A 24,745-nucleotide genomic window follows, 5' to 3' on the forward strand; every position below is an offset into this window, starting at 1 on the left:
TTGCATTTATATAGCATTCTTCGTGACCACTGGATGTCTCAAAGCACTTCACAGCCAATGACATACCTTTGAAGTGCCATCAGTGTTATAATGTAGGAAATGCAGTAGCCAATTTGTGTATAGCCACTTACCACAAATAGCAACTAGATAATGACCAGGTGACCTGCATCTTTTGTAGTGTTGAATAAGGAAAGACAGCTCAAGCAACTTTTATGAGATTGAGAATCCTCAAAAAGACCCCTTGCATTCAAACAGTGATGGCATACATGCAGGCTGTTGGTAGTACTCCCACCTCTGAATCTGAAAGTTGTGGATTGAGGCTGTAGCTGCAGGACTGATCTAGACTGACACTTCAGTGCACCACTGAAGAAGTGCTGCACTGTCAAGATGTACTAACTTGCATTGAATTGTGTCTAGCAGATCTGGTTTGAAAGATCCCAAGACATTATTGTATTTGAAGAACATTGTAGAGTGTTCCCAGTGCCCTGGTCTCCCCTTAATTAACACAACCCAAAAAAATAAACAAATTAACTATTCATTCATTCAGTTTGCAATTTGTTGTATCTTGCTGTAGCCATAATTACTTTTATAACAAGAGTGACTGCACTTGAGAAGAAATTCAGTGAATGGGAAGTGCTTTGGAGTGTCCTAAAATTGTAACCAGTCTCTAAGTAAATTCAAGTTCTCCCTTCTTGTACTCCTGTGTGGTTCTACAAGAATCAGTCATCTCACATAAGCTGCGTAAGTGGCCATTTCACACACAAGCCTAAACATCGACATCAGCAGGTTGCTTTACCCTGGAAAGCAAGGATTATGGTTGAGTCCAACCCTATCCTCACCAGATACCCACGCATAAAATGAGTCATGCAACAACAGTCAAAAAGAACCCATCCAAACATGTACGCGTGTCCATGGGATCTAGATCTTTCTGAATCAAAGCATCACACCAGAAAAAAAGGGTTCAGCATCTAATTGCACAGGAGGTCTTTGGTGCAGTGGGCGGTGCTCCTACCTCTACGCCAGAAGCTCTAGGTTCAAGTCCCACTCTGGGACTTGATAGCCACAGAAGATGTTTTCATAACATGGTTGATTATCAGCCTGTAAATCCTTCCAATGTGCCTGAGGGCAGGCGGTAAGAGCGGGAGAGTTTCCTGGTTGCCCATACTGCAGAACAGCAAACCACTGCAGTACTTTGCCAAGCATAATGATGGACCAATCCAACGAAAGTCCATGGTTGCTTGGGGCAGGGTACCTGAAGGAGGATCTAATGTGTAAGGTGCTTAAACAGTGATAACAGGGGATGACTTTGATTAAGCTCACTTCGATTTTAATGGAAGCCGAAATTTAATTCTAATAATTCCACTGAAAAGATGATACCATGATGTATTTTGTTACTGCTTACTGATCCCTACTTCAATAGTGATGAATTGCACACACGACAGCTTAATGTACAATCTAGTCAATAGCTTCAAAATCATCAATAAGTAGACAGTCTACAGATGCCTGCAGTCACAGGCGACTAGCCCTATTGCAACATATCAGTTTGTAATTAAATAATAATGCATCTGCAGGTTCATAAACAGGTCATTTGGATGTCATGGTAGGCTTTTATTATAATGCATTTCAGGCCTGCTACTTGGGTTTCCTTCCTACAATGTTTAATTTCATTGCTACAAATTTTTTAAGATTTAATTCTTGCCCTTGTTTTCAAATCCCACCATGACCTCAACCCTCCTTATCTCTGTAACCACTTCCAGCCCCACAACCTTCCAAGAACTCAGTGTTCCTCCAATTCTGGCCTCTTGTGCATATCTAATTGTAATCACCTCACCATTGCCGGCTGTGCCTTCCATTGTCCAGGCTCTAAGGTCTGGAATACCCTCCCTAAACCACTCCACTTCTCTTTCCTTCTTTAAGATACTTCTTAAAGCCTACCTCATTGGCCAAGTTTTCGGTCACCTGTCCTAATATTCTTTACCTCCGTGTCAATTTTGTCTGATTATCGTCCTGTGGAACGCCTTGAGATTTCTGGAAAAACTCAGCAGGTCTGGCAGCATCGGTGGAGAAGAAAAGAGTTGACGTTTCGAGTCCTCATGACCCTTCGACAGAACTTGAGTTCGAGTCCAAGAAAGAATTGAAATATAAGCTGGTTTAAAGTGTGTGGGGGGGGGGGGGCGGAGAGAGAGAGAGAGAAGTGGAGGGGGTTGGTGTGGTTGTTGGGACAAACAAGCAGTGATAGAAGCAGATCATCAAAAGATGTCACCAACAATAGAACAAAAGAACACATAGGTGTTAAAGTTGGTGATATTATCTAAACGAATGTGCTAATTAAGAATGGATGGTAGGGCACTCAAGGTATAGCTCTAGTGGGGGTGGGGAGAGCATAAAAGATTTTAAAATATTTAAAAATAATGGAAATAGGTGGGAAAAGAAAAATCTATATAATTTATTGGAAAAAAACAAAAGGAAGGGGGAAGCAGAAAGGGGTTGGGGATGGGGGAGGGAGCTCAAGACCTAAAGTTGCTGAATTCAATATTCAGTCCGGAAGGCTGTAAAGTGCCTAGTCGGAAGATGAGGTGTTGTTCCTCCAGTTTGCGTTGGGCTTCACTGGAACAATGCAGCAAGCCAAGGACAGACATGTAGGCAAGAGAGCAGGGTGGAGTGTTAAAATGGCAAGCGACAGGGAGGTTTGGGTCATTCTTGCGGACAGACCGCAGGTGTTCTGCAAAGCGGTCGCCCAGTTTACGCTTGGTCTCTCCAATGTAGAGGAGACCACATTGGGAGCAACGAATGCAGTAGACTAAGTTGGGGGAAATGCAAGTGAAATGCTGCTTCACTTGAAAGGAGTGTTTGGGCCCATGGACGGTGAGGAGAGAGGAAGTGAAGGGGCAGGTGTTGCATCTTTTGCGTGGGCATGGGGTGGTGCCATAGGAGGGGGTTGAGGAGTAGATGGTGATGGAGGAATGGACCAGGGTGTCCCGGAGGGAGCGATCCCTACGGAATGCCGATAGTGGGGGTGAAGGGATGATGTGTTTGGTGGTGGCATCATGCTGGAGTTGGCGGAAATGGCGGAGGATGATCCTTAGAATGCGGAGGCTGGTGGGGTGATAAGTGAGGACAAGGGGGACCCTATCATGTTTCTGGGAGGGAGGAGAAGGCGTGAGGGCGGATGCGCGGGAGATGGGCCGGACACGGTTGAGGGCCCTGTCAACGACAGTGGGTGGAAAACCTCGGTTAAGGAAGAAGGAGGACATGTCAGAGGAACTGTTTTTGAAGGTAGCATCATCGGAACAGATGCGACGGAGGCGAAGGAACTGAGAGAATGGGATGGAGTCCTTACAGGAAGCATTCAAAGGATCATCCTCCGCCATTTCCGCCAACTCCAGCATGATGCCACCACCAAACACATCTTCCCTTCAACCCCCCTATCGGCATTCCGTGGGGATCGCTCCCTCCGGGACACCCTGGTCCACTCCTCCATCACCCTCTACTCCTCAACCCCCTCCTATGGCACCACCCCATGCCCACGCAAAAGATGCAACACCTGCCCCTTCACTTCCTCTCTCCTCACCGTCCAAGGGCCCAAACACTCCTTTCAAGTGAAGCAGCATTTCACTTGCATTTCCCCCAACTTAGTCTACTGCATTCGTTGCTCCCAATGTGGTCTCCTCTACATTGGAGAGACCAAGCGTAAACTGGGCGACCGCTTTGCAGAACACCTGCGGTCTGTCCGCAAGAATGACCCAAACCTCCCTGTCGCTTGCCATTTTAACACTCCACCCTGCTCTCTTGCCCACATGTCTGTCCTTGGCTTGCTGCATTGTTCCAGTGAAGCCCAATGCAAACTGGAGGAACAACACCTCATCTTCCGACTAGGCACTTTACAGCCTTCCGGACTGAATATTGAATTCAACAACTTTAGGTCTTGAGCTCCCTCCCCCATCCCCACCCCCTTTCTGCTTCCCCCTTCCTTTTGTTTTTTTCCAATAATTTATATAGATTTTTCTTTTCCCACCTATTTCCATTATTTTTAAATATTTTAAAATCTTTTATGCTCTCCCCACCCCCACTAGAGCTATACCTTGAGTGCCCTACCATCCATTCTTAATTAGCACATTCGTTTAGATAATATCACCAACTTTAACACCTATGTGTTCTTTTGTTCTATTGTTGGTGATTTTGATGATCTGCTTCTATCACTGCTTGTTTGTCCCTACAACCACACCAACCCCCTCCACTTCTCTCTCTCTGTCTCTCTACCCCCCCCCACCCCCCCCACACACACCTTAAACCAGCTTATATTTCAACTCTTTCTTGGACTCGAACTCAAGTTCTGTCGAAGGGTCATGAGGACTCGAAACGTCAACTCTTCTTCTCCGCCGATGCTGCCAGACCTGCTGAGTTTTTCCAGGTAATTCTGTTTTTGTTTTGGATTTCCAGCATCCGCAGTTTTTTTGTTTTTAGCCTTGAGATTTCTTTTTTGTTCATCCATGGTACGTGAGTGTCAATGACGAGGCCAGCATTTATTACCCATCCTTAATTGCCCATGAAAAGATAGTGGTGAACCACCTTCTTGAACTGTTGCCTCCATGTGCTAAAGGTCCAGGCATTGTGCTGTTATGGAGGGAGCTCCAGGATTTTGCCCCAACGACAGTAAGGAACATTTTTACTTTGTTTAAGGCACTGTACAAATGCCAGTTACTATTGTTGTAGAGGTCCAACTGCATTATTGTGACTTTACAGAGGGTAAAAGTCACACAAGGTAGGACTCCCACTCTCAATGGGCATCTAGTGATTGCTGCTGGAAAATGCATGCTAGTTAGGGCAAGGGTACAACTAGGCTCAGCAGCGATTCCTACTATAGTTGGATAGACTGAACATGCTTCATGCTCAAGGTTCAAACAAGATACCAGAGGGAAGCCACTGCTGAGAGGACTGCACATCAGGAGAGCAGGGGAGGTCATTAGAAGGTCAAAAAGAATTGAGATTTCAGTGTCAATGGCAAACACACATATCTATCCATGGAATGCCTAACAGATATTAAACCTCACTAACTACACTCCACTCATTAGTAATCCCTTTTTTAAAAATGTAATGTATGCTCTCTGAAGCTCTGAAATGTTCTTTTTTCACTTGCATAAATGCAATGTGTTGTGCCTGATGAAAGCTTTTAATTAATTTTCTGGACTGTAATTAGATGCAGAACTCTGTTGCTCCCACAGGGCCTATCTTGCGTTCATGTTTATTATCCTGACAAACAGGGAATAAGTTCAACGAAGCTGCTTTCATTTGGCTGATGAATAAGTGTTCCTACTTAATGATGCATTTTCCCCTGAACTTAGCCTGTATTACACTTAAAGCAAGCTCCCGGCAACCTCCATGTTGAGTTGGTAATGTAATATAGCTGCTAGACCCTGTAACTGGGTATGTCTTCATCCAAATTTAGGGTACGTAAAGAGCCTCTCAAAAGCAGTCCTAAATAAATAAGAAACCCTTTGTTTAAAACAATTTTTGGGAAAATATTTAATCTTCGTACACATAATTTAATATGCATGTGTGATATATTAATATTCATGCGTTTCCTTTAATTGCTCCTCCACCAAAGTCACAAGAGGGATGGCGCAGCTGTAGCCAGTCTGCCAGGGCACAGCTTTTAACCCACTGGGACATGCCCTTAAAATGTACACAGACACATTCTTCATTGCCTCAGTGAATGCGTTGCCCCTGGACACACTGAGCTAATTGCTGCGATTTACAGATTCCTCAGAAACAGTAAGGGGGGGTGCAAGCACGCATGCTACAAAACTTTTAACGAGCTGTGTTAACACTGTGTAGTATTCTCAGAATCGGATGGGATGCGGCTGCATCTGTGCATTTTAAAGCCTGTACTGAAGCTGTCAATAAAAAAAGAGAATGGTTTATACTATTAATGCACCTTTTATGTCCACACAACATTCGAAAGCACTTTTTGTAGCCCATGCTTTTCAAGTGTAATCACTGTTGTAATGTAGGAAATACTGCAGTCAACTTACAAAGCCAGCCCCACAGACACCAATGAGATAATGACCAGATAATCTGTGTTTGTGATGCTGAATTGTTTGTAGCACACCCACAGAAAATGTCACACCATCTAATAATGGGAACAATTTTGAAAGCCGTCTCTGGTCTGAGAGTAATAAGAAGGTGCTTTGTTTTAATTGTTTTTTTTTACTGTGCCATTAATATGATTGCAAAATGTAATGAGTCATTGAGGCAGTAATTAATGAGGCTTCATAAATAAATCCTGGATTGGTCCCATGACAAGGTTCCACCTCCACCACTTATGGAGGCGGGTGATATTGAAGGCACCCAGAGCATAGAAATCATAAAAATAAGAATGCATGGCTTTCAGAACTCTGTTGAACACCACTCAGGGAGTGAGACCCAAAGAATGTTACACACCACCAACACTACTTCTTCAAAAGGGAACTGAAAAGATGCCAGCAGAGTTGATGTGATTATATATCTCTCAGTCAATATTAATAGGCAGCAAATCTAATTGCATTTGAATTTCTGCCAACGCTAGCTCTCATGGACATTAGCCCCACAACGGTGCTCTAATGTCCTTTCTTACCCAACTTTCTCCCTCTATCTCACCTTTCCTTGGGCCCCTCTCCATGGTTCCTTTGTCCAATTTTTTCCTGTCTAGTCACTCAGTAACTACCACCTGAGTTAGCTTATCCCTTTTGGTCCTATCAGCCTTGGTGTCCTCTAATATGGGGCTTAGCTCTTCATCTCAATTCTTCAATTCAAAACAAAAATGCAATACTAAATGGAGAACTCACAAGCAACAAAACTCAACCTCACGTGAAAATGCTGGTGCACCTCACTGGCACACAAGACACATTCTGATCATTTTTTGTTTCATTCAGTGTTCGACTGGAGTCAGTTCCAAGGCCAGCGATATCTCTTTCTGTCGCACGAATGTCAATGTAAAAGTTAGAGATAGAGGAAAGCTATGCTGATCTGATCATGGGGCGAAATCATCCATGCGGCGGCATGAGTGGACAATATGACGAGAAGGCCAAAATCAGTTTTACGACGCCATGAAACCAGTTTGCATTCGTCCACTCAGCCCCCTGCCATCGGATGTCAGGAACCTCATTGTAATACACCTGCTGGCTGTGGAGCAGTCACTGATGGAGGCGCTCACAGCCCTTTGCAATGTCATCATGCCCATTTGGACCAGGCTCCGCCATGGTTCAAGCTAACAGCGCAGCCTTGCAGTACGGGTTAGGAGAATGCCTGCGTCTGAGCTGAGAGCACAGCATGCAGTCCAATGGGCAAAGCTGCCACCAATCGGTCAGGTAGAGTGGGGTGGAAGTAGGTGCAGATTCAGGCAGCCATGCAGTGTACTAATCTCTGGCCATCCAATTGGTGGCCAGCACACTCCAGGATGTGTTAAGGGGCCTTCAGACTTAACCAAGACAGGTTCTTATTTACCCAAACTAACCCACATGTCTCTCTCTTTCATCCTGCAGGAGGAGTACATCAGGACCATGAAGCCTGGTGAACTAGCTATATGCCTCATGGCATACAGAAAGCAGAGGCGAAGGAGAAGAGAGCGACAGAGGCATCTGGCTGTGCAGAGGGAGGAGCAGCACCCTCAGAAAGAGGCAGCGGCTGAGGCTCCCGCACACACCTCTGAAGAGCCACAACGAGCTGTTGTTGGTCAGCACCTAGCTAGACCCAGGGTCTAAAGACACTGCCTTTCATTCCTGCAGATAACCGAGAACCAGTGTCGCTGAAGACTGCACATGTCTACGGAACTGGTCGGTCACATCTGCCAGCTACTGCAGGATTTGGCGCCACGGGGACATGTGGGGCATCCATTGCCAGTTGGCATGAAAGTGACCACCACACACAGTTTTTATACCAGCGGCTCCTTTCAGGGCTTCACAGATGACCTCTGTGGGATATCACAAGCCACCACCCACAAATGCATCCACGAGATCACAAATGCCACCTTCGTAAGAGCACACAACTTTGTGCATTTCGCCCGGGACCAGGAGAGCCAGGATGCAAGAGCGATTGGATTTGCTCAGATCTCGGGTTTCCCATAGGTGCAGGGTGCCATCAACTGCACTCACGTGGCGCTCAGATCTCCATCTCAACAAGGGGCCAGCTATGTCAACCACAAGGGCTTCCATTTGCAGCTGGTGTGCGACCACCACAAACGCATCCTGCAGGTCTGTGCACGGTTTCCAGGGAGTGTGCGCGGCTCCTACATTCTCAGTCGGGCACAGATCCCAAACGTTTTCCAGGGTCCACAGAAGCGGCAGGGTTGGCTCCTCAGGGACAAGGGTAGAGGCCATGGCTGATGACACCCATGAGGTGGCCTCAGACTGCAGCAGAGCGAAGATATAACGAGGCTCATGCTGCAACTCGCAATTTTGTGGAGCAAACCATTGGGATGCTGAAAGTAAGGTTCTGGTGCCTGGTGGAGCCCTGCAATATAGTCTGCAGAGGGTGTCACGCATTATCATCACCTGCTGCACCCTTTACAACGTGGCGCTGCACATTGGGGAGACGAGCTGGCTGAGGAGGAGATGCAGGAGCTGGAGGTCTCCTTCAATGAGGACATCAATGGTGATGAGCGAGCAGAGACAGCCGGACCTGCGAGGGATACCTCTACCCAGGCAGCGAATAAATAGAAGGTGAGGCTCTGGGCCCTCACTCACCTTCCAGGAAGGGAGATGGCTGGACCTGTGAGGGACACCTCTATTCGGGCAACGGGCTGAGTTTGAAAAAAAATCTAGAAGTGACATCGCAGGAAAACTGTAAGTTCATTGGTTGGTGAGAAGCTGCTATTAGGGGAGCCTGTTTAAATAGCCTAAAACCAGAAAAACGCAACAGTTATAAAAAGTAGCCACTTGGATTTCAGTAAGGAACACTCGCAATGGGGAAGTAAACCAAGTCAAAGTGAAATAAAGTAATAAAGTAAGCCAAAGTAAGATAAAGTTAACGTAAGTGTAGTAAAGTTAAGTTACTAGTAATTTATCCTACTCATCCTACTTACTCTAAGTGTAATAAATAGATTTTAGACTTATGGGATGGCAGGTCAGCTTGGCCAAGTGGAGTGTACATCCTGGGGTACGTGTGACACACGTCGACGTGTGTCGACACACCATGCGTCTCATCTGTAGGAAGTGTCACCAGCTGCACAAGCTTGAGTTCCGGGTTTTAGAACTTGAGCGACGGCTGGAGTCACTGTTGTACATCCGCGAGGCAAACGACCATGTGGATACCCAGCTTAGGGAGATGGTCACACTGCAGGTCAGAATCTTACAGCCAGAAAGGGAATGGGTGACCGCCAGGCAACCTAGGAGAACCAGGCAGGTAGTGCAGGAGTCCCCTGAGTCTATCATGCTTGCTAGTTGGCTTTCCATCTTGGATGCTGATGAGGGCAATGGTTCCTCAGGGAAGTGCAGCCAGAGCCAAGCCTGTGGTACCAGGTGTACAGGGAGGTAGGAAGAAGAATGGAAGGGCAATAGTGATAGGGGATTCCATAGTCAGGGAATCAGACAGGCGTTTCTGCAGCAGTAAGCGTGACTCAGAATGGTGTGTTGCCTTCCTGGTGCCAGGGTCAAGGATGTCACAGAGCAGCTGCAGGACATTCTTTGGGAGGAGGGGAATCAGCCAGAAGTCGTGGTCCAAATTGGTACCAACGACATAGGTAGGAAGAGGGATGATGTCCTGAAAGCAGATTTCAGGAAGTTAGGAAGGAAATTAAAAAGCAGGACCTCAAGAGCAGTAATCTCAGGATTACCCCCAGTGCTACGGTGCTAGTGAGCATAGGAATAGGAGGACTGATCAATTAAATACGTGGCTGGGGAACTGGTGTAGGAGGGAGGGCATCAGGTTTCTGAGGCATTGGGACCAGTTCTGGGGCAAGTGGGACCTGTACAAGCTGGACAGGTTACATATTAACAGGACTGGGGCTGATATACTCACAGGGAGATTTGCTAGTGCTGTTAGGGTGGTTTTAAACTAGCTTGTCGAGGGGGGGTGGGAACCTGAGGGATGGCCCAAATTGGAAGAAAGTAAAGTTGGTTAGAGGAAGTAGTACTGGGACTAGAAGGCAGGAGAAACAAAGCAGAACATTGAGTATGCTTTGAATGCAGAATGATGTCAAAAAGATAAAGTTAAGGGCACTCTACCTGAATGCGCGCAGCATTCGCAATAAGGTAGATGATCTAAAGGCACAAATAGAGGTAAATGGGTATGATATAATTGCCATTACAGAAACATGGCTGCATGGTGACCAAGACTGGGAACTGAATATTCAAGAATATTCGACGTTTAGGAAGGACAGACAAGAAGGGAAAGGAGGTGGAGTTGCATTGATAGTAAGGATGGGATCAGTGCATCAGTAAGGGGGGTTCTCAGATTGGAAGAACAATGTGTAGTTTGTTTGGGTGGAGCTAAGAAACAGCAAAGGGCAGCAGACCTTGGTTGGAGTTGTTTATCGGCCACCAAACAGTAGTGGTAATATGGGACATGGTATTAATCAGGGGATGAGAGAAGCATGTAGCATGGGCAACACAGTAATCATGGGTGACTTCAATCTGCATATTGACTGGGTAAACCAACTGAACACTAACGCTGTGCATGACGAGTTTCTGGAGTGTGTTAAAGATGGTTTTCTAGAGCAGTATGTTGAGGAGCCAACTGGAGGACAGGTTATTTTAGATCTAATATTATGGTAATGAAAAAGGGCTAATTAATAATCTTGTTGAGAAATAACCTTAGAGATGAGTGACCACAAAATGCTAGAATGTTTGAAAGTGAGGTAGTTCACTCTGAAGCAAGGGTGTTAAAGTTGAATAAAAGAAATTATGAAGGCATGAGGGACAAATTGCTGAGGTGGATTTGGAAAATATATTAAAAGGTATGACTGTACATAGACAATGAATAATCTTCAAAGAACCATTACATAGCTCATAGCACCTATACATCACTTCAAGTTGCAAAAGCCCAAAAAGTCAGTCAACTGTGACTAATAAAGGAAGTTAAGGATTGTATAAGATTAAAAGAAAAGGCTTGTAAAGTTGCCAGACATAGTAGTAAGGCTGAGGATTGGGAGGTTTTTAGAATACAGTGAAGGAATACCAAAAAACTGGTAAAGAAAGGAAGGATAGAATATAAATGCAATCTAGCCAAAAGCATAAAAACAAACTGTAAAAGCTTTTAGAGGTATGTAAAAAGGAAGCTTTTGGCTTAGACAACTGTGCATCCATTACAGGCAGAGTCAAGAGAATTCATAATGGGGAATAGAGAAATGGTAGGGAAGCTAAATAATTATTTTGTGTTTGTTTTCACTGAGGAAGATACAGAAAATATCCCAGATTTAGAGATCCAAGGGACTAGGGAGAATGAGGAGTTGAAGGAAGTATAAATAAAAGGAGAAATTAATGGGATTGAAAGTTGATAAATCCCCAGGACCTGATATTCTGCAACCCATGGTGTTAATGGAGGTTGCTTTAGAGATAGTGGATGCATTGGTGATCATTTTCCAAAATTCTATAGATTTTGGAATGGTTCCTGAAGATTGGAAAGTAGCAAATGTCACCCCACTATTTCAGAAGGGAGGGAGAGAGAAAACAGGGAACTACAGACCTACAGAGATTGGAGCCAGCCCCATCTTAAAGGTGCTGAGAGAACACAGAGAGAATGATGGAACTCTGTGACGCTTGCCCACAAAATTCTGGCAGCAATGACCAGCACCATCGAGGCGCAGACATCACTAATATGTTCAGGGAGTGTGAGGTCGGACCATCACTTTGGTCTGAAGAGCACAGGGAAGAGGCCCTGGACTGAGACACCTTCCTTTTATCTCGTGCAGATAGGTTTCACATCTGAGTGACATGAGCACTGCTCATCAGAGCAAGGAGCCACAGGCAGGGGAGCATTCTCGGGAGTTTATTTACAGTAGTGAACATTATGTACAAGTGATTAACACCTGCGCCCATGCCTTGCAACTACATCTTTTTAACTTTCCTAACCGTGCTGCGACGTCTTGGTGCTCCCCAGGCATCCACAGTGGAGGTGGGGCAGCCTGCTGCCTGCTACGCCTTGTCTGTGATGACCTTGGCAGGCGTCCTTTGGAGGGCTGAGACCTGGAGTGCCCCAGTCCTGTGACAGTGGCACCCCCCTCGGACTGTGAAGCTGGAGCTATCGAGCTCACAGGAAGGGGGGACTCAGCTGGGCCAGACACTCCCGGAGTCACCTGGATGGATAGCTCTGGGGTATGCAAGTGTGGGTGTGCACACTTGCTGATCCTCCTCCCTGTGGATGCCCAACAGCCCCTGGCTGACTCCTTGAGAAGGGTTAGCTGGAGTGAGATCGAGCTGCGCCACACCCCTCTCACACACAAGCAGCCAACTATGGCATCAGCTTTGGAATTGAGCCCACGCAGCAGTGCAGGAGTGACATCATGGACCAAGGGTCTCCGTGGCGGATGCCATCCGACCAATGTTGACCTCAGTGTATTGTAATGCCAGCGCTATCACCTTGGCCTGAAGGCAGATGGACTCCTCCATTGTGCCTTGCAATCGGAGGAGTGCAGCAGACATCCCTTCCTGATGTTCCCGAGCTTTTCTTTGCAGCTCCAGCAACTGTGGCATGACCGAGTCCAGAGGCTGGTCATCTGACTTGGACTCAGCAAATTTCTGGCCTCCAGCAGTTCTCTGAGTGCCAGGCACCTGGGAAGTCTCTGCCTCCGCCAACTGTGGATCATAAAGTGCAATGTGCTTGCCAGATTGTGATCCTGAGGCTACTCTAAAGCTGGGTCCCACCAAGGTGTGTGTCTCTGCGCTGGTGAAGGGTGTGGGTGAGCGTTGTAACGGAACATCAAGGAGGATGCCTTCAGATTCCTCTTCAGAGGTTTCTTTGGGGCTTGATTGGAGGCCCTGGGTCATGGACTCTGTCGGCTGATTGGCAGACGTGCCTGCGGAAGCAAGGAGAGATAATTAGTGCACGGCAGAGGCCTGTGAAAGAGGACACATCACTCATGGCATGGTTGTCTGATGGATGTTGCACTGCTGGACCCTCACTTCGTAGAGCACCGTCGACCTCATCATCAGCACAGGAACGGTGCAGATCCTCTCCGGCCAGCTGGATGACTCTGTTTTCAAAGTCCGTGAAGCTCTTGATTTCAGGCATTCCTCCACCAGTCTGCGTCCTCTCCCTCTCATTGTGTGCCAGCTTGTCCTGCAGGAATAGAGATGGAGAAAGTGTAAGCAGGATGCCTGCCAGGCCAGGTGATAAGTATGCCTGGCATGTGTGGGTGGTGAGTGGTCCCATGGATGGGATGAGGACAATGTAGGTGCATGTGAGAGAGTGAACGGTGATGTCCCATGAACTGGCAGTGAGTGAAGGCCCTGTGGATATGTGCTGGGTTTGTGAGTGTGAGAGTTGAGAGTGATGAGAAGAGTGACTTACCCTGGCAGAACAGAGGAGATCATTCATCCTCTTGCGGCACTGGGCGGCTGTCCTATCTTGCCTGGGCATTGGCACTGACCACCACTGCCACCACCTCCCATGCTGGATTGGTGATGTTGCTGCCCATCTGCCCATCCTGCGGCCAGAGCGGGGGTAAAGGACACCACGGCACGTCACATGGCACTCGAGGAATGCATCATTGAACCCGGGGTGGGGGGGGCTGCAATCTTTTCGCTTTTCAGGGCTGTTTCTTCCATGCAGCAGTCCTGGGCTGGAAGCACTGAGAAGTGTGCATGCAGCTGCACTTTAAATATGGCGCCCAGCGTGATAAAGCGGCGAAGTGATGGCATGGCGGACAAATGAGAGCCCGCCCACCATAGAAATGGTATATTTCCCAGGAATGCATAATTAATGAGGCGGGTTTGGGACGATATGGCATGAGAAGTCGCCATTGCAGCCGGCTGGTAAAACGTGGTTTTACCCATCTGTTACTGCACTTAGCGCAAATCTGGGACAATTCTGCCCGTGATGTTGCAAAGTATTGGAAGGTACGTCTGAACTGACCTTAAATTGAGACCAATTCAGATTAATTGAATACATGAATTGTCCAATTTGGCTCAAATTAGAAATATCATTCAGAATTTGTACCAAATTGGAGGACAGATAATCATTGTTAACAGATAATTACTAACAAAAAAGATTACTACTGATCACGTCAAGGTTCAGAATGTAATCTTATTTTCCTCTTACCAAAGGTTCAGGTAAACGATGCTAATTTAAGGAACACATGAAGTACTATTTTGATCAAACTGTGTTGTTTCTCTCTGAGCAGAAAATTTATATGTGGATTGCTGGACAACATCCTGAATTGCCACCTCAGATTTTCAGCCCCGTTGTACCAGTGTTAATCCTATTTCCTCCACCAACCATCCTTATAGTCTGTTTCCAGGTGAAACTCATATAATGCCAATCTGCAGGCAATTTTGTACAATGAACTCTGGCTTGAAAGAAATAAGGTTTGGATCACCACAGATTTATTTACTGCACCATTTTCACAGGAGAAGAGAGGGCAGTCAATACCTCATTGATCTGGACTGTGTTTGAACCCTGCTCCCAGAAATGAAAGGATAATGTTCCAGCTCAGCACATCACTGACTTTCCAATCTTTTTTAAGTCTTTAAATCTTGCCTTCCCACACACTTAGAGGATTACAAGGACACATGGATCAATATACATAAACTAAAGCATACTTAAACGCTGACATGTTCTCATTCTAATCAATAGCACCTGACAACAGTTAAAAAAGATGAAAAATAAGCATGTCAAGGGCAGAAGGAAAGCAAGTAATTATGCATTTATATTCACTATGTACAGTAAAAGTTATTCAGTGTTTAATTATAAATAGTAAGCTATTTCAGTTTTGAGATTTTGTGAAATGCTCTATAGAGGATGACAACAATGGGCTAGTGAGATACTGAAATAACAGGGTAACTACGCAAGTCCGAAAACAGAACTTGAAACCAGCCTCACAATTACTGTTTTGACTAGCGCTGTCAAAATCTTCACAATGGATGCATCAGGTTGTCACCACGTGGTTTGTGTGGAAATATGATCGATTTGCCTCATGAGATATGTCAATGCTGGAAATTTCCTTTTTACCAGGAAGCCTAGATGAAGGACTGAGGCCATTGTGTAGTGTTAAATACCATTAAAGGTGAAAAGAATAGGAGAGCTATCAAAATGTATCAGAAATAGTGATTGGAGGTAGAGGTTTGAGTGACAATGTAAAACAGATGATATCCATTCAGCTGCTCGTTATACACTAATGGGTACATGCGATCTCCCAAAATGGTTTTGCTCACCTGACAGGCTCAGAGAGGAATTTTCCACATCTTTTTTTCCTTTATTGACCCTGGGAGAGTTTTCCTTTTTTCTGTCTGTTCCAGGAGATTACATGATTGGAGGGAGGGACAGAAAGTGGCTGGTCACAATGCATCACGAGGTGTGGAGCAGGCTTGATGGACTAGTTGGTCTTTTCCTGGCCATCAATTTCATGTATTTGTATTTCTTCAATGGGAATGGCAATTGGACAAGGAGTGATCCAGTTTAGATCATTGCCCAAAGTCAACATTACCCGCGTGAGTTTTAAAAGCCTGTTCATCAAAACAGGGAGAGAATGAAAGGAAGAAAAAAACTACAGGCATATCACAACTTATTGATGGAGGATGTAGAAGCCTTACAGGAGGCTCAAAGGAGGATCCCTAGAATGATATCTAGGCTTGGGTCTTTTAGCTCTCAAGATAGGCTTAAGGAATTTGCTTGGATGAATGCAGCTCCAACAACACTCAAGAAACTCAAGATCATCCAAGACAAAGTGGTCCACTTGACTGACAGCCCATCCATCACCTTAAGCATACAACCCCTACACCACCAGTGCACAGTGGCTGCAGTGTGTACCATTTACAAAATGCACTGCAGCAACTCACCATGGCTTCTTTGACAGCATCTTCCAAACCTGCAACTCTAACACCTAGAAGGACAAAGGCAGCAGTGGGGGAACACCACTAATTCCATGTTCCCATCAATGGGTTATTGGGGGTAGGCGGATGCAGATTTGAGCTTACTACCAGATCAGCCATGATCTTATATGGTGGATCAGGCTCAAGGGGCTGAATGGCCTACTCCTGCTCCTTGTTCGTATATTCGTAGTCACAAAACTGACTTGGACATATAAGCCACCATTCTTTCTTCTTGCTGGGTCAAAAGTCTTGAATGTCACACCTAACAGTGCTGTAGGAGTATCTTCACCGCATAGATTGCAGCAATTTGAGAAGGTGGCTCACCACCACCTTATGAAGGACAACACTGAGTAATAAATGCTGTCTTTGCCAGTGACGCCCTCACATCCTATGAATGAATACATTTAAAACAGTTAAAACTGGGCCTTTTCATAGGAGAAGCATAGACTTCAAGTTTAAAATGACGGGAATAGATTGTGTTTGAGTGAATTGGTTATTTGAGCTTGATTGGAAATGGAGAATTAAGAAGCATTAGTATAAATGTGATACCAAAGAATTAGATTAGATGCTAGGAAATATTCCCTTTCATTGTGTCAACAACCTCTGGAATACATTACCAAAATATGCAGTAAGCATTGATTTACTGCAGTCCTTCAGATGGAAGATGGACAAGTTCCTGAATTTCAAGGGCATCTCAAGCTAAATAAGATAGGGAAGGGTACCCACAATTACTGCCATCTCCTCGAGCTTGCTCGACTCTGTTTGATCATCTGAATGGATCTTGTCCATGTACCTGAGGGCAGAAAAGGTCTCAGTTTAACATGCCATCTGAAAGATGGTACCTGACAGCGAAACACTCCCTCAGTACTGCACTCAAGTGTCGGCTTTGATTCTGTGCTCAAGTCTCTGCAGTGGAACCCTCAGCCTTCTGATTCAGAGGTGAAAGTACTGGTGAGTCAAGGCTGACAACACCCATTCTAGTAAGGGTCACTGGGCTGCAACCGGCAGTGGATCCTCGCTGATTGTTTCCCTTCTCTAGAGGGGTGCTTATGTTAATTGCAGACAGCCTGACAGTTCAGCTAAAATAAGCCCACTCAGCACAGATGAAGGATTAATCTTGCTGGCATGTACAGATTCGTATGACACAACATTCTGTATCTGTTACTAAGCCACTCCAGAGAATAGCTAAATCTAAAACAAAAACAGAATTACCTGGAAAAACTCAGCAGGTCTGGCAGCATCGGCGGAGAAGAAAAGAGTTGACGTTTCGAGTCCTCATGACCCTTCGACAGAACTAGACTAAATCTAACTTGTTAAGTCGCCTGTAACACAGATAACAGATGAACATTTGCAAACACTTCAGGAAATGAAATCAAAATACTGCAGATGCTGGAAATCTGAAATAAAAACAGAATAAGCTGCAATTTATCAGCAGGTCAGGCAACCTTTCTAATGAAAGGTCATCGACCTGAAATCTTAACTCTGTCTCTGCACAAATGCTGTCAGGTCTGCTGGCAATTTCCATTATTTCTCATTTTTATTACTGTAGGAAATTAAGGGTGTTTGAGATCACTGCAGCTTTATCCAAACTATTCTGAACGTATTATTCTGTCACAGTGTCTGTCCAAAATGAAACACAGCTGATTACTGTCCTATTAATATGACTGATATTATTACAACAAAACTTTCCTCGAGTGTCCTATTCATTTCGTCTTTAGTCTAAAATAACTGTTCCCTTTCACCTTTTTAATTTTGTGCCCCATTACTTTTCCTAGGTGGCATTTCACATGTTGCCTTACGCGGGGCGCAGCGACCACACTGTGTATGAGAACATCAAGTACATTGTGGACAAGTGAGTGTTTGCAGCCAAAGAACCTCTTCGATTCCCTGGCCAACAGGTACAAGAAGCACAGGACACTAGAATAGGCAACCAGAGATGAAAATTGGAGTGGACCAATTGAATTAGAGCGGGTTGACATTGGATCCCCATCAAGCAGTTTACCAATTTGGGATTTTGAATGTGCAGTTCTAAATGAATTTGGGGATAGGTTTTCCAGGGGTGGATATAGAAGGAAGTGGGCAATGAACTCAGAGGGGAGAGAGCATGATGTGTTGAGATGGAGGCTGAAGCCGTCAAGAATGAGAAGTCATTCAGTGCAGATGTTGAGGGAGTAAAACTGTGAAAATAGCTCAGTGAGAACATTTTTATTATACTGGATATCAAACGGATTTCCGTATTTTATGCTTTGAAACTGCTAATTAGGGACAGACATATGGTGTAGAACTGCCCCAATATAACATATTTTTGAATACCAAAGGCATCATTAAAATAAAAGATGAATGACCGTGGGCAGAATGTCACACATATGATGGATTTTTCCCAGACTGTTTCTATTCAGCAGCGGTGATGAAATAGATATCTCCCTTTATATTTTAAAATGAGCAGTTTAGCAGGATATCTTTGCCTTTTAACACTCTGCTCACTATTACCAATCCACAGTCGCTCTGTTAACTGCTCTGAACCCCTTTCGTAGCAGTTTCTAAATGCAGAAAACAGGACAAGTGGTGACTCACACAGCCATACTATGACCAAGACCAGGAAGGCTCTCAAAATCCTTGTCATAAGCCAGGTCCTTCCCCAAACTTAAATGCTAGGGTCTTGTTGTCAAAGATTTCTGTTTTTTGCATGTAACAATTAATTTTCTTTTTATAGGTATGGATCTCATTCAGCCTTTTACAAATACAGGACCAGCACAGGAAGATTATTGCCTATGTTTTACATCTATGACTCCTACCTGACACTCCCAGCTGCCTGGGCCAACCTCCTCACATCCTCAGGACCTCACAGTATCCGCAATACACCATATGATGGCATGTTTATTGGGCTGATAGTGGAGGAGAAGCACAAGCAGGACATCCTGGAGTCAGGATTTGATGGATTGTACACCTACTTCGCATCCAACGGATTCTCATTTGGATCATCACACCAAAACTGGAAAACTATCAAGAATTTCTGTGATAGCAACAACCTGATGTTCATTCCAAGCGTGGGGCCTGGATACATAGATACCAGGATACGCCCATGGAACAATCATAACACAAGGAACCGGGTCAGTGGAAAGTACTATGAAACCGCCCTCCATGCTGCACTCACAGTGAGGCCAGAGATAATCTCCATCACGTCTTTTAATGAGTGGCATGAGGGCACACAGATAGAGAAAGCAGTGCCAAAGAAGACTGCACAGTACACCTACCTGGACTACCTGCCACATGAGCCGAACCTGTATTTAGTGTTGACCCACAAATGGGCCAAGCACTTTTGCAAAGAGAAAGAACAATGGCTGATGTAAAGGCTTTATGCACAAAAAGCTCCTCCTAAAATACCTGCAACTGAACATTGACTTTTGTTGTTTTAAGAATAAATTTACCATGAGCCTTTTCTGATCCATAAAGTTTACAGAATATGCCTTTAGCAGCATCCTTCACTATTTCTTCTGCGTGCTTGGTCATATTTCTCATACCAGAGTTGAGTAGCTTATGTCAACAGGCCTCAGAGGCATCTTAGCGACGTGCAAGTCCCATGGGACCATTCAACTGGTGGTACACTGTTGAGGTTTGGGATGGGATTTTGGATTGAGATAATGTAATAGCTGGGTTGGCTTGACAGGTGCTCTTATCAATGATCAGCTGCTGGTCAATCCAGTGAAAGTCCGCTCTTATTCCTCCTTTTCCACACCCAATCCACCCACACAGCCCAAAAATGTCACAGAAGCTTCCCACCCACTAGCTGGTACATGCGTGTTCTGTAGGGAATTGACTTCAAATACATATAATTCTGTTTTGGGATACAGTAGGTTACCAGTTCATAAAGAGCACAATCCAATTAATAGCACCATTCAAGACTGTGTTGCATAAGTTTGGCCCTCTTTAATTATGAGTCAGACAACGGTATTCATTGCTGAAGTACACCATCAAGAGGGAAGTATCTGAGGTTTGTGAGAGATTCCAGCCAAAGACAAAAACAAAAACATGTTATAGGATTTTATTCACTCGATATTTTATGTGATCTGTTTAAGTGATAATGCACACTGCACTAAAAAGCAATTCAACTGTGAGATTGAAGTGCAAGATAGTCAAGTAAGATCCTTCTGCAAATTTGTCCTTCATTCCCTGTCTAATCTTGTAGCAACAAAACAAAAACTATATTATATTCAACATTTTTATTTTAATCAATTTAAAAAGTTCTGAGCAGCAATCGTTGTTAACTTCAGCTGGTTAGCTGTCCTGCTTCAATGGGATTTAGATATCCTAAAATATAATATGCAGGTTAAGACCTATGATTCACCACATACTCTAAACATGAGAGGGTTGGAGAGATGACAGACATTTAACAGAAAACTAAACAGACAGCAACTTACCCTGGCTATTCCTGAACATTCAGTAATTTATTTTACACAAAAGCACCATAGCCACATCTGCTTAGAAGCTGTGTGTCATAGAGGAAAACTTGGGGCAAGTCGGAGGGAAGAAGTGAATGTAAGACAAATAACGTACAGCATTCATCCAGCATTATAGCATACCATAGAGCTATGCTTGTACTAAGTTAGGGTACTCAGTGTATGGAAGGCCATGATCAGAATATTGCCCTGGAACTTACTCAGCGGCAGAGAAGGGGGGGTGGGGGGGCTGCTGGCTAGAGAATCTCTCAAGTATTGTCGCACTTGTGTATAACTAGAGACAGCTTGTGAGTATGATATACACACATGTACATATTCAGCTACGGCAAAATAAAGAATAAAAAGCAAAATACACAATTTTGTTGTATGCAACTTCAGCGTCCTGTCAGTGTTGTCCAATATGTTAGCCACATATGGCTAATTGGGAATCCAGACATGGACAATTGCATTTCTGTTTAGCGAATAAAAAATTGAAGACACCATCATTGGTCAGGTGATCTCATTTTGATAACGTATGCAGGTAAACTTTAATCTTACTAGGCATTTGTTGGTAAACTGGGAAGATCAAAAGCCAAGTGTACAAATGTTTTTTGGTCATTGAGAGTGCTTTACATGCTTTTTGCTGAGAGGATATTTCCCCTCGTGGGGGAAATCTAGAACTAGGGGCCGCAGTTTCAAAATAAGGGATCTTCCATTGAAGATGGGGATGAGGAGGAATTTCTTCTCTCAGAGGGTCATTAATTTTAGAATTCTCTGCCCCAGAGAGCAGTGGAGGTTGGGTCATTAAGTATATTTCAAGGCTGAGTTAGACAAATATTTGATCCTACAAGGGAATCAACGATTATGGGGGCAGGAGGAAAGTAAAGTTAAAGCCACAGTCAGATCAGCTCTTATTTTTTATGCCCTTGATTAACGAATGGTGGTTAGTGTTAAGTAAACATGTATATGTGAGTACAGTACATTTACTTGGGTTGTGAGATTTGGATTTTAACTAAAATGAGTGTATGTGGCCTCACCTATGGATAATCTGCATTCTCTATTAGGAAAAACTATTCTACGCATCCATTTTATCAGATTGGAAAATATATATTTCATCTTTAAAATCGGAGAAGCTTTTTTGAATGGGACTCATATTGGGAGGAGTGGGGAAGGATGGAAAAACTGCTGAGGCAACTATGGCCTGAGGTGAGATGGGGAGGAATCTCCCAGGCGAAGGAGCCGATTCATATAACCATCCAGCAAGTCATCAGTCCCCATGTACAATCATTTGAGAAGCTGTTATCCCCCCACAAAGCAAATCATGCACTGCAAACAATATTTCAATAAGTGGTCAATCTATGGAACAGGCTCCCAAGTAAGCTGTTATTATTGCTTCATTCACCTGCAAATTTGACAGATTTCTTTTATGAAATAACATTTTGGGATATGGTATGAGTAAAGACATGATAGGTGGTAAATGTAGCAAGTGGCTTTTGTCCAATGTTTCCTAAAACTCTCCATGATTGGGCCTGCTATTATCACATCCTGCTTTCTTACCTTAAGGCCACTATCAGTGCCTTTTTTTTTAACCCTAACCACTACCATTAACACTCCCTTTGTCCATGATATCTTGATCACTCTCCTTTGTCCCCACTAATTGCTGGTCTTCTCTCTCGAGCTTCACCTGCTCCACCCCTTCAAACAGTATAAATTTTATCACATTTCTACTTCTCTGTAGCTCAAGTCATACAGACTCAAAACGTCAACTATGTTTCTCTTCACAGATGCCATCAGACCTGAGTTTTTCCAGCATTTTCTGTTTTTGTCTCCGTGACTGGATTTTCCTTCAGTTATGCCTTAGTCTGTTGTAGACTAATTGATAAAGAGATTGATTGCTATGAGTAATCAGCAGCTCCATTATCATTGCATCACGTGACTACCAAGATGGTAGAAGTCAAACAAGATAGACTGTGGTCTTTATTTGTTCAGCAATTCCTCTATTCCTATGGTGCATGTGCACTCAATAATTATGTCATTCCACCAGTTTCAGAAAACACAACCCAAACATGGAGGGTCAAGGCTTAATCACTTTCCTTTAGGCTCAGGCAACAGGATGGCTCATCTCACCCCACCACCCCCTGCCAGGAGGGTATATAGCTGACCTGCTCCACGCCAGCCTGCTCCACAGCCATAATGCACTGTGAGCAGGTTAATTAGGGCAGCAGCTCCATCAGACCTGGCAGCCCCCACTAATGTGCCACTGGCGCTGCTGGGACTGTACACGGGAAGAAGGTGGCAACCCAATGGGTCCAGACACAGGTTAGTCTGGGGCCTTGGGCAGGTTAGGGAGGAGGGTGGCAGTGTCTGGGTGATGTTTAGTGCAGCAGTTGGGTAGGAAGAAAAGGGAAGTTCCATTTTAGTGGCCACCCCCAATCTACAAATGGAAGCCTCTGAAGGTAATACTCTCCCTCCCCACCCTTTGAGAATAAAAAAATCAGGCTGCCCACTTCCACCTAACAACCCATGACAACAGATTTATGGTATGGGCAGCATATTATCAGAGTCAATTGGCTTGTTAACAAGCCCAATTGACCCTTGAATATCTATTTAAATGCCTATTTTGGTGCCCACCCACTACCCATATTAGGGAGGTGAGCTTGGGGAGGATGGTGGTGCTGTGGGCTCCTATCCAATTTTACATGCCCACTGAAAACACAGCTATTGGAGGCACATCAAACACAGTCCAGGGTCTTGAACTTGAAAGAGAAGGGAGAGAAATGGTGGTACTGCTCCACTGGCAGATTTCATCTGGACTGATTTTAGTAGCTTAGGTGTTGGAATAAAAGGCATTTCAAAATGGTTATTCTAGTCACATGACCTCTCTCCTCATAGTGAGTTGGGAATTCCACAAAATGTAATTGATTAACTCATTTCAAGACAGACCTTGGCTGTTGTATTATGGCCTAGATGATTTGTTTATTTAATGTCCCAGCTATCACTTCTGAATGGGCCATTCTTCCCTGTGATGAGCTAGGAAGGACACCTATATAGCCATTATCCTGCTAGACGTGCTGTCTCTGCCTGAAAGGTAGCCTTCTACAAATGCGAATGGTAAGACAAAGTACAGTTTCAGTTCATCTTTGAAGTAATTCTTGACATCGGCAGATGTGAGACTCCATAGGTGATTGCCTTGGTACGTCCTAATTGTAATCCATATTGGAAACTTCCAGAAGCTGATCAACTTGTAATACCAGACATGTCAGGTGACCTGTGGCAGCCATCTTAAGTCGATGTCTTTGAATTTAAAAAATCCTTTTAAAGAAGTCAAATATATATTTGACCAGCTGATGAAATAAAAGATATTACACATACACCAGCATGACACCTGCACCTCGTGGGGAATGCAATGTGGATTATGAGCATTTCATTACACAACATCCAAATGTTAAGAAAATTAAAAGTAACACATGCACACCCATTCGCACTTGCCTCAGTTATGCTCTACTGTGGTTTTTGTACCCTGATAACTCTACACTGAGTTAGACTCTGGACAGCATTCTGTTATATCGCTTTATCCTTTCAGGCAGTGATTACAAACAAAACCTATCTTCATCAGAAAAGATCAGTCTTGCATCAGGACTCTGAATGTGTTTTATTCTTTTGGAGTTAGTCATAGCTGATAACTTTGTCAGAACCCCTGTGCCTGTTCCTCTCTGTAATGTAGGATAAAGTATTACCTAAAGGTTTGGTCCTTTCACATGCCTGTTAATTCCCATGTATGTACAGGGAAGTACAGCAGGAGCTGAACATCCACTTGGGGGTCTGTAGCATTCCAGGGGACATGGAACAGCTTAGGGGAAAGCCTATTCCCAAAACAGGAGCAAGTGAAGGGGATATAGCCCAATGTAAACAACATTTGTGGAGAACACAAGGGGCCAAGTATGATTATGCAAATTATCCTGATTGCTAGCCTGGTCTGCTCTGATCAGTTTTAACCCTTCGCTGTCCACCTCTCTGACCTGTGAAGTTAATAGCTCAAACCTAGGCACTTTTATAAATTAGATTTGTAGGAGGTTAGTGGGCTGATTTTTGCCTCCTGTAGGAATTCTGGACTGTTGTTCAGCACCTCACTTTTGGTGAATTTTACATCAGTGCTTCTGGGCTTGTTGAGCTTTAAAACTTGATCTTGTTCAATTTGCTTATCAGTAGGTAACCAACATGAATTTCACCGATATTCCCCTAGTGTTCTCCACAAATGTTGTTTACATTGGGGTATGTCCCCTTCACTTGCTCCTGTTTTGGGAATAG

At 44.4% G+C, this 24,745-nt stretch overlaps 1 protein-coding gene across 1 annotated transcript in view; it reads left to right on the top strand.

Moving 5' to 3' along the window:
- The window catches only part of maneal (mannosidase endo-alpha like), a 66,161-nt gene extending 46,714 nt beyond the window's left edge, over positions 1-19,447 (top strand). Inside the window, exons 3-4 of the mRNA XM_041213477.1 lie at positions 17,777-17,853; positions 18,715-19,447. Of these exons, the coding sequence (XP_041069411.1) occupies positions 17,777-17,853; positions 18,715-19,351 (714 nt within the window). The 3' untranslated portion in view covers positions 19,352-19,447. The remainder of the gene's footprint in view (positions 1-17,776; positions 17,854-18,714) is intronic.
- Positions 19,448-24,745: the final 5,298 nt, after the last annotated feature.

The sequence above is a fragment of the Carcharodon carcharias genome, chromosome 19 (genome assembly GCF_017639515.1).
Source record: "Carcharodon carcharias isolate sCarCar2 chromosome 19, sCarCar2.pri, whole genome shotgun sequence".
Taxonomy (NCBI): domain Eukaryota; kingdom Metazoa; phylum Chordata; class Chondrichthyes; order Lamniformes; family Lamnidae; genus Carcharodon; species Carcharodon carcharias.